Source organism: Sinocyclocheilus rhinocerous, unplaced genomic scaffold (assembly GCF_001515625.1).
Source record: "Sinocyclocheilus rhinocerous isolate Xijiao unplaced genomic scaffold, SAMN03320098_v1.1 scaffold1473, whole genome shotgun sequence".
Lineage (NCBI taxonomy): Eukaryota > Metazoa > Chordata > Actinopteri > Cypriniformes > Cyprinidae > Sinocyclocheilus > Sinocyclocheilus rhinocerous.
Window position 1 is genome coordinate 72,534 of NW_015638582.1, and position 10,753 is coordinate 83,286.

The following is a 10,753-nucleotide window of genomic DNA, read 5'->3' on the forward strand; positions in this document are numbered from 1 at the left end:
AGCACATGCCGCTGAGCTGAGGGGCGGGACGTTTAGACGCACACTAGAGACGGTTTAGCCAATCACAACACACTGGGCTAGCTAACCAATCAGAGCCCATCGCCTATTTCTGAGGGCGGGGCTTCATAAAAACAGGAAAAGATCAGCCCGTTTCTCAGAGAAGGGACAGAGCTGTGTGGAATAAAGGTAAATTATGTGAAAAATAATGCGTTTTTTTTTTTTTAAACGAAGGATTAACACATGTTAGACTGCACCCCATAAACACAATCAAGCCTAGAAAAAAAACAGTCAACCACCCCTTTAATCTGTTGACTTCTTGATATTTACTAGCATGTTAATAAGAGGAAGTACTGTTGTCCTGTTTAAATTACATTTACTGCATTATGGTCATAAATTATCAGACTAACTGTCATTTTAAAAAACATTTAATTTCTGCAGGTTTCCCACAGTCATGTCCATGACCTTTGCATGTTTATATGAAGTCTAAACTTTTATAGATGCATTCAGCTATATTTAATTACTAGAATTTTGCTGTTAGTAAGTGCAATCTTTATTTAATGATTTTTTAAACTACTCAAATTCATTAGTCAAAAGTCTTAGGAACCCATTTCAAAGTTATAAATCACTAATGATAATATGGATTTTTTGGGGCATTTTTTCCCCCAAAACCAAAGCTGTCTACCTAGACACGAAAGTTTTCTAAAAGGAAGGCAGCCAATTAATACGGCCTTCTAAGATATGCTTTTATGACAAACTTTGTTTTGCAAAGAGGGCAATACCAGAATGCATTGTGACTAGATAGATAGATAGATAGATAGATAGATCTTGAGAAATGTTTCTTGAGCATCAAATCAGCATATTAGAATGATTTCTGAAGGATAATGTGACACTGAAGACTGGCGTAATGATGCTGAAGCTTCAGCTTTGCCATCATAGGAATAAATTACATTATTAAATATATTAAAATAGTAAGTTATTTGTAAATCGTTATAATAAGTCACAATATTGCTGTTTTGCTGTATTTTTTTTATCAAATAAATGTGACCTTAATTAATGAAAAATCTTACTGACCCCAAACTTCCTGTGTACTTATTTTCAGTACTGAAAACTGTATAGTTCCATCTAATTAATAATTACCTATTTTACCCATTATCTATGTCTGCTATTTATTTTTAGTATTTATTATGTTAAGTTCAAACCAGAGTCACTTCATTCGGTAACAATCTTGATTAACACCCTTTACAGTAAGTACAACTCTTATCTGCTTGACGACAGAAACTCTAAACTGTTTTTCAAGACTGCATGTCAAAATTAGATTTAAAAGCAGCAATAAAATCTGATAATAATAGTATCATAAATTTAGCCTCTTCATGTCAAATCATGCAAAAACAGCTGTTTTGATACCAGTCCAGTTTATGCACATGCATGTTGTAGATCTGTCTGCAGAGTTGCTGCTTATCAAATCGGTCATACTTCATTAGAATAATAGAAGGTGGCTGCCTATATAGGCAGTGCACTGCAAGACTGCTTACTAGCTTTTGGATCAGCGTAATTTACATGTTATTTACGGGTCTAAAATCCCCCTAAGGGGAGTGGAGGTTTATAATGTGGTTATAAAACTACAAACATGGAACCAGATTACATCTAATTACCTTAAATCTCCACAGAAATCTTAATGTTATTCTATCACAATGAATTCTTGTCTGCAAAAGTGAGTCTGTCCTAACTGAATCAAATCCAATAAACAAGATCCTTGAAATACTGAGATAGAAGCTGTTTGTTTCTCTAGGATTTATGCGAGCTCTCTGTAAGTCATGAAGAAAGAGGAAACGTGGCCCATATCACGGGTCATCAGTCATCTGATTCATGGGAAATTCAGGCTGAGAAAGCTTTTTTGTTTGAGACCAGAGGATTCAGGAGGTCTGATTGTTGCTGAAGATTGATTTTGCAAGTACTCTGTCCCTTTGGTCCTGTGAAGAGGACCTAATTTATTTGTATCTCTGACAAAAATGACCAGAATATATTCAGTTGCCAGAGAGATTTTATTAGAACATAATAAAAAGAGGTCTTTTGAGATCTAGCATTATGTTTTCTCCAGAACTTCTACAGAGATACTTGCGTAACCTTCACAGTGCAAAGCAGAGGTTTCAAGGTGTTAAACGGCATAAAAAGAGAAGTTGCTCCCTGGCAACACCCAAACAAACAGGTTACGTAACTTGTTTACTAACCATGCATCCTCCTTCACAGACCACGACCAGCCAGGCCATCTTCAGGCTGCAGTCGGGCGTATGTCAGCTCTTCAGAGACACGCTTATCAACAAGGGCTTTGTGGAGATCCAGACCCCCAAAATCATCTCTGGTACGGCCTTCTCCAAGTGCACTTCATCTCTCTCCTTTTGTTCACATCTCTCTGCATAACTTTGAAGAAATGTCAGAGGAGTAGTTCACTAGTTATTTACTTGCATATCAAAACTCAAAGCTCTTATGTTTTCAGAGAAACTAAAAAGTATTTTTTGAAAATGAATATGTGCTGACCAGATTAAAGGGGTCATATGATGTTGCTATGTATTTGCTGTAATGAAATGGGTTTATGCGGTTTAATGTTCAAAAATCACATTATTTTCCACATACTGTGCATTATTGTTTCTCCTCTATGCCTAACGACACACACAGCGTCTTCACAACATGGCGGTGGCAACAACAATAAAGTTACTCCTCCTTTCTTTGCGTGAACATTTGGGCAGTGTTATGCAAATCTTCCCACACAGTGATGTAGACATGTGGGGGCGTGTTTAAACGAGGCGTTTTAGGAGGGCGTGGACCAGTCTTAACTTTTATAAAGAATATCTCTTTGGGTTTGAGACTTTAGTCTTTGCCACTTTAGGGATCTTATCTATTCACGAACAGCTTGTAACACTCCAAAGAGAAAGGAAAACTTGAAATTGCATCATATGACCCCTTTAAGCAACAAGCACAAATAATAGCACGATAGAAGCAATTAATTTACAAATTGGTTAAATTATCATCATGATCTGTTTTCATCATGTTTTATCAAAACAAAACAAATCCACCTCTGAAACAACTTTTCTAATGATGTAATGAAGGCCGGGCTGTGCTGAATTCTGCCATATTATGGCAGTTAAATGTCTTTTCGAATGCCACAATTCATCCATGCATGTTTCATCTTCAGGTGAAACTACAGACTTCTGTCTGTTGACGTATGCCAGACTTCTCCAACCATTTAGTCAGTTTAAACCCAGGCTTTCTTATAGCTGACTGTAAGATCATATTCAGTAATCTGTAATTTAATAATCCATTTCATTTGGATGTACATCACAATCTAGAAGAAAGATGTGTCGCTACTTCTGTTCATCATGACTTTAATCTCACAGAACATTTGAGATGACATGAGGCAAATGATCTTGTCTCCATGTTCACACTGGAGTATCTGTATTCATGACTGCAGGGACGGAGTAGCACAGGTCTTATCTCTGTCCTCACACACTGAGCCTTCTGAATGATTTCCTGCTCACGCTGTCCAACTTAGTTTATTGTTCCTTCTTTGCACCTTCAGTCTCTAAAAATTTCAATTTCAAGGATTGATACTTTTTCATTTTCTGAGGTAAAAAAAAAGACAGCGACACTGTCAAAACACTGGCTGAAGAAAAAGTGGTGTTTATTAAGGAGATATGTTTCCAGTCAGTGATAGGATGCCATGTTAGCACTCTTGAGATGGTGGGTACACCAAGAGCTGTCGGATCTGCTGGGATTCATGAACAGTCTTTGTGAAGAGTTCAGGGCCTGCTTCTGTTGACTCGACTCGAAACTCTGCAAATTGATTGCTTTCTCAGCTCTTTCTATTCATCAGAGAATCCTGAAAAAATATCAAAGTTTCCACTAAAACATTGATAATCGGTAATAATTAGAATGGTTTCTGAAAGATCATGTGATAATGAAGACTGGAGTAATGGGTGCTGAAAATTCAGCTTTGCCATCACAGGAATAAATGATATTTAAAAAATATATTCAAATAGAAAAAAAACGGTTATAATATTTCACAATATTACTGTTTTACTGTATTTTTTGATCAAATAAACGTAGCCTTTGTGAACATTAGAGACTTTTTTCAAAAAAAAAATCATACCGACTGCAAACGTTTGTCCTTTTTGGAGCTTGATAGTATAAATCATAATTTACTGATTTCAAAACATTTCATTTTCCATGGAAGACTGATTCTACCTTAAAAAGTAAAGAGAGATAATTGTGAGATAAAGTTTAAAACAAGACAAGCAAATTGAGATATAAAGTTGCATTGTAAATTATACGGTCACTGTTACATTTTTATTTATTAAGTTATAATTTGAGGCAGAAAGGAGCTTTCATTTTAGTGGTATAATCAAACTTTATTGGTATAATGAAAGAATAATGACTTTTGTAATGACAGGAGGGAATGTAAAATAAATTATATTTGATTAATTTATTTAAAAACTATTCCTTAAAAAATCTAATAAAAAACAAATACCCCCCCCTTAATACTTTTACTTTTTCCTGAATGATTGCTTGTTGATCAGGATGCTGTCTTTAGAGTTGATGGAAGTCGAGCGCCAAAATGATGTAGCTCAACTACTTCAACCACCTCTTAAATATGCTGCTTTTTTTAGTCCACCAATGATTTTAAAGACTAGGGATTACGTCAGTAAAGGTCTTGGTGGTGTTACAATACTTTCTCTCAGCAAAACCCCCCGTTGTGTTTATGTGGTTTTCGCTGTTAAGGAAAACAGTTACTTTCATTTCCTCTGTAGCCCGACCAGCCAATCAGAAAAAGCCTTAGTGACGCATTTCAAATTTAAACTTTGCCGCCTTCGTTGCGATCTGCCACCCTCAACAGATCAACATTGTGTTCTTTCAGTAAAACCGCATGACATCCGGTGCCCACACCCAACTCTACGTGCCCTATAGAACATCATGTTCTTATGATGACCATACTTACCATGAGAATTATTAGCACTTCTCTGTCCTCACATCTGCGGACAAAATAATACCTATTATCACAGTGCATATGTCTTTGTGTATTGTTCACAGCTGCCAGCGAGGGTGGAGCAAATGTCTTCACCGTCTCCTACTTTAAAACCAGTGCATACCTGGCCCAGTCGCCTCAGCTCTACAAGCAGATGTGCATTTGTGCTGACTTTGACAAAGTCTTCTGTGTCGGACCAGGTAAAGCATTAAAATACAGCCTCCTGTCTCTTCCCTTCCCTGTAATATGCTGTTCCCATCCTCAGGTCATATCTAAGGTTGATAGCAAACAATCCAGAAGACCCAGAGGCAATCATATACTGTAGACTGTAGCCTCAAAAGCATCTGGCCGCTGTATTTCTACATCTATCTGTAGAGGTCACCTTCACCAGTATCTCCTCCCTGCCAGTATGCAGATCAGGACATACTGCAGGATAAATAGACGGATTGCATTCTTGGTGCATTTGGCGGGCACAGAAATCCCTCCTGTGCAGCACACTGAATAGAGCAAGAATATCAAACACTTTCAGCAGAGCCGTGGGACGCAAGACTTCAGAAAAATACAGCTCATCAGGGACCTCTGCTGATGGGAAGTCACAATGTAGAAACAGCTTTTTTTTTTTTTTCTTTTACCTGGAAATGTTCAAAACAAGTGCATTAGTCTGATTCTGGGCAAGACATTATTGATGATCCTGTTGTTTGACACTAAAATTTGAAAAAGTAGCATTTTAGAAATTTAGCTACAAGGAAATTTAGTGTTGTTTTAGAATTATTTATATACTATCCACCTTTTTCTTGCCGTAAAAATGGACGCGGCCATTTGTAAATTCTATGGGTCTAGCTTCCGGTCTCATCCGCGTCCAGCCATTTTTAGCTGTACAAAATAGTTCGTTTTGCTGCTTGATATTGAAAATTTGTGTGTCTTATGATATTATTTTAATGTATTATCTTAATTATGAACACACTGGTTTGTAGTGCAAACAGTTTTACCGTTTACTGCACGTTGTTATTCTTCTCATTATTTATCTATAACGGCTAATGAACCGGAAGTCTCACCCATAGGCTTACTTCCGCGTTGAAGAAAAAGGTGGATAGAGAATTTATTAATATTTTAAATTAGCTTTTAGTTTTATAGTTTCAGTTTTCACTTTAATTTTAGTTTAGGTTTCAGTCATTTTGTTGTGTGTTTGTCATTTGTTTTTTTATATTTCTTTTAGCTTTTCTGTTTATTTTTAGTTTTTACCAATTGACGTACATAAACGTATTTTATTTCAGTTGTCAAAGCTTAATTTTACGTTTTTCATCTAATATTTATATTTATTTTATTTCTGCTTTATTTAAATTAACAAAAACATTTAAATAGTTTAGTTTTGGTTAACTATAATAACACTGTAACGCAATTTGATTTTTGAAAATGGGGGCCTCTGTTATTTATTTCATGATGGGAAATTTCCGTCAGCCGTGAACAATAGTAAAGTGTTTAAAATTAATTGCCCAGTGGTTTAATTTAAATACTGAGGTTACTATGAATGTGAATCTCTCAGTTGACTATGCAAATGTTTCTCCTAGTGTTCAGGGCTGAGGACTCCAACACTCATCGCCATCTGACCGAGTTTGTGGGGCTGGATATTGAAATGGCTTTCAATTACCATTACCATGAGGTCATTGACTCCATTACTGACACCATGGTTCAGATCTTTAAGGGACTACGTGACCGGTAAGAGATGTGACTCCTTCAACATGGCTTTAAATTTGCAAATAATTTAGTGAAGTCCTATTTCCTTTTAATAAGAATCAAATCACATGAGAATAAAGTCACATGAGTTTCCATTGGTAGTTTCTTCACGTGACAGAAATGCCAACACATTCATGTGATTTATAATAACAAGGATATACACTGCCATCTAGTGCTCAAGTTAATACTGCAAGTCTTTTACTTTATACTTGAAGCCTTTTACTGTTACTTACAAATGGAAATCTGACCCAGCATTCTCTTTATGTGGAATTCATTAATGATTTATCCAATCATCACAAACAACCTGACCAGCATTGAGAAAAATAACATTTGCCCACTAATGGTGTAGAAAATAGTATTTGAAAGATGAAACTGAGATGATTTAATGGAAGCCTTGAGAATCACTTTAGAAACTTTATTTGAAGCCTTCAATTGAATTTTGGGCCCACATTTCATGCAAATCTCTGTTCTGCCTACTTATTCTCTCTCATCGTGTGTCTGTGATGTGGATGCACTCCAGGTTCCAGACAGAGATCCAGACGGTGAATAAGCAGTATCCCAGTGAGCCGTTCAAGTTCCTGGAGCCCACGCTGAGACTGGAGTATAAGGAGGCAGTGGCAATGCTCAGAGCTGCTGGGGTGGAAATGGGGGATGAAGAAGATTTGAGGTCAGCGTGGCTTTCTTTGATTGAATTTCCCACATTGCACACACAGGGAATCTGTAACGTTTTAGAACAGATCTGTAATCACTTTATTTTTTCTTCCTCAGCACACCTAATGAAAAGCTGCTTGGTCGTCTTGTGAAAGAGAAGGTAAAAGATCTTTTAAACATAAATAATATACACTACTGTTCAAAAGTTCGTGCTGGGAAAGATTTTTTAATGTTTTTAAAAGAAGTCTCTTATGCCCACTAAGGCTGCATTTATTTGATTAAAAATGCAACAAATCTTTAAAAAAATATTTTAAACAGTAATTTATTCCTGTGATGGCAAAGCTGAATTTTCAGCATTATTACTCCAGTAAAAATTATTTTAAACAGTAATTTATTCCTGTGATGGCAAAGCTGAATTTTCAGCATTACTCCAGTCTTCAGTGTCACATGATCCTTCAGAAATCATTCTAATATGCTGATTTGCTGCTCAAAAAACATGTATTAATATTATCAATTCTGAAAACAATGCTGCTTAATATTTTTGTGGAAACATTGATGTTGTTTTCTTTTAGAATTCTTTGATGAATAGAAAACTTAAAAGAACATGTATATATATATATATATATAAATATATCTTACACCATTTTCTGATTTTCCTTGAAATAAAAGAGCAGACATACTCTAATGTTCTCAAGCTCCCTCTTCAGTCCACCCAGATAATTTCTGGTAACTGCAAAGTTGTTTTCTTTTAGAATTCTTTGATGAATAGAAAACTTAAAAGAACATGTATATATATATATATAAATATATCTTACACCATTTTCTGATTTTCCTTGAAATAAAAGAGCAGACATACTCTAATGTTCTCAAGCTCCCTCTTCAGTCCACCCAGATAATTTCTGGTAACTGCAAAAAATGGGTCATTCTGAAGTCTGTTTGTGACACCTTTGTTTGCTTTAGGTCAGAGAAAGTGTTAAATGACCTTGTAAATCTAAATGATCAATGTTTTTAGCTCCAGAAATATTGAAACCAGGACAAATATGTTTGTACAAATGAGTGGAATATGGCACATATAAATTAAACACATCTTTGTGTTTATTTTAGTATGACACTGACTTCTATGTGCTGGACAAATACCCCTTGGCGGTAAGGCCGTTCTACACCATGCCTGACCCCAACAACCCGGTAAGTGTTTAGAAGCCTTTAGATCTAAATACATCACTTTTTATTCAGACGCCACATGGTTCATAACAAACCCTACATGTTCTTCCTGCAGAAATACTCCAACTCGTATGACATGTTCATGAGAGGAGAGGAGATCCTGTCTGGAGCTCAGAGAGTCCACGATGCCCAGCTGCTCACTGAAAGAGCAATGCACCACGGCATCGGTAACTACACTGAAACACAGCATCCGTGTTCTTAAAAGTGATGCTCCAATAAACAGGAATACACAGAATGCGGAGTGACTATAATGCATTTGAATTACAACACGTTGTACTTCATCCTTATGGTAAATATTGGCTACTCTAAAGTCTGTTTTGTCATAGATGATACATTTTTTGCTCTGTGTTACAGACTTGGAGAAGATCAAGGCCTACATTGACTCGTTCCGTTATGGAGCTCCTCCTCATGCTGGCGGTGGCATAGGTAATAAACATTTTTTTACAATCTTAGAAACAGTCTATTCTGCAGACTAATTACTGTTTAAAGGTTTTGGGTCATTTAAGGCCAGGGCATTTATAATGTAACAAAAGATTGCTTTGTAAAATAAATACTGTACTTTTGAACTTTCTAGTCATTAAAATATTAAGTGGCTTAACTGTTGATAATAAGAAATGTTTCTTGAACACCAAATCAGCAGATTAGATTGATTTCGGAAGAATCATATGACTGGAAATCCTAAAATATTCAGTTTCTGCGTTTTAGTTCTCATTTAAAAATATCTATGGGACTTGTGTATGATGTTAAATGTCTGCCATCTCTTAGGTCTGGAGAGAGTGACCATGTTTTATCTCGGCCTACATAATGTACGTCAGACCTCCATGTTCCCTCGTGACCCTAAACGCCTGACCCCATAAAGATTAAAGCAGCCAGTCGGCTTCTCGTCTCCCGTCCTGCCTGAAGCAGTAGAACCTCTCGGACACCCAGCCGTCAGGGATCTGGACGTGCCAGGATGTGGAAGTGCCATGATGATTAACCGACACAAATTCAGCCACTTTTATAATACTTATCACCAGACACAACATTACGGATGTTAGATAAAACTAATGTACATTGAAGGGAATCGGTGTTAACTGCTATATAATACAGGTGATATTGTGACATGTATTATTAAAATCATACTGTACATGTAGGTGTTTTTCTACGGATGATGTTCCTTGACACCAAGATTTTGAGAATTTTAACAAATAATTTAAACAGTACATGCACAATAAATTAACTAAATGGTACGTTTCTGAGTATTTTTCTTCGGAAAGTTCGAAAATGATTTTTTATGTTGTACATATATTCTTGACTATGCTTCAAATCATAAGCACTTACTAAGTGATTCCCCAACCGTTGAAGGTTAATATTACATCACTTTCTGTTGTGAAATGCCAATGTAGTTCATTTCCTGTTTTATAGCCAATAGTCATCATCACTGTTGGGCAAGTTACTTCCAAAATGTAATACATTAAAAATATGTTGTTGTAACTTGCGTTACTGAGATTGTAACGAGTAATAATATTACCCAAATTTTATTAGTAATGCGTTATATTACTGCGTTACAGCAAAAAGTAATATACTACTGTAATATTATTACTTTTGTAACGCGTTACTCCCAACACTGGTCATCATACATTTGTTGATAGTTTCTCTTCATTTTATTTCCTTTCAGGTTATAGGCAAGGCAAGGCAAGTTTATTTATAAAGCACATTTCATACACAATGGTAATTCATTATAGGCTAAACATTGATAATACATAAATCAAATCACTGTTTTAGTACACGCTCACGCTTTTACAGTAGACTCTTCAAAATGCAAATGAACAGGTGGAACGTTACAAAAACAAAGTGCTTATTGTAAATAAAGTGACAATTTGGTAAAAGTATGAGCAACATCTGTGGAACAACATAATAAACAACACAACAAAATCATTTTAATAACGGTCAGTAGCGTTGAAGGTAATATTTGAGATCCATGTGATTGAAAAAGTCAAGATAAGCTCAAAGAAAGATCAGTCTCTGAGACAGAAACGCTCCGACGTGTTTATCTGTTTACTCGGAAGAGCGTCCTGTGATGTGCAGGAGGAAGATAAAGATCTGGACGATATCAACATAGAGGGAAAGAGCTCTGAAGACATATTCCTC

The 10,753-nt window shown here is 36.0% G+C and overlaps 1 protein-coding gene across 1 annotated transcript in view; it reads left to right on the forward strand.

The window, feature by feature from the left end:
• LOC107749888 (aspartate--tRNA ligase, cytoplasmic-like) overlaps nt 1-9,865 on the forward strand; it is a 26,669-nt gene extending 16,804 nt beyond the window's left edge. The window contains exons 7-15 of the mRNA XM_016565112.1: nt 2,248-2,359; nt 5,083-5,217; nt 6,586-6,733; nt 7,272-7,418; nt 7,520-7,562; nt 8,507-8,587; nt 8,679-8,790; nt 8,978-9,049; nt 9,389-9,865. Of these exons, the coding sequence (XP_016420598.1) occupies nt 2,248-2,359; nt 5,083-5,217; nt 6,586-6,733; nt 7,272-7,418; nt 7,520-7,562; nt 8,507-8,587; nt 8,679-8,790; nt 8,978-9,049; nt 9,389-9,480 (942 nt within the window). The 3' untranslated portion in view covers nt 9,481-9,865. The remainder of the gene's footprint in view (nt 1-2,247; nt 2,360-5,082; nt 5,218-6,585; nt 6,734-7,271; nt 7,419-7,519; nt 7,563-8,506; nt 8,588-8,678; nt 8,791-8,977; nt 9,050-9,388) is intronic.
• Nucleotides 9,866-10,753: the final 888 nt, after the last annotated feature.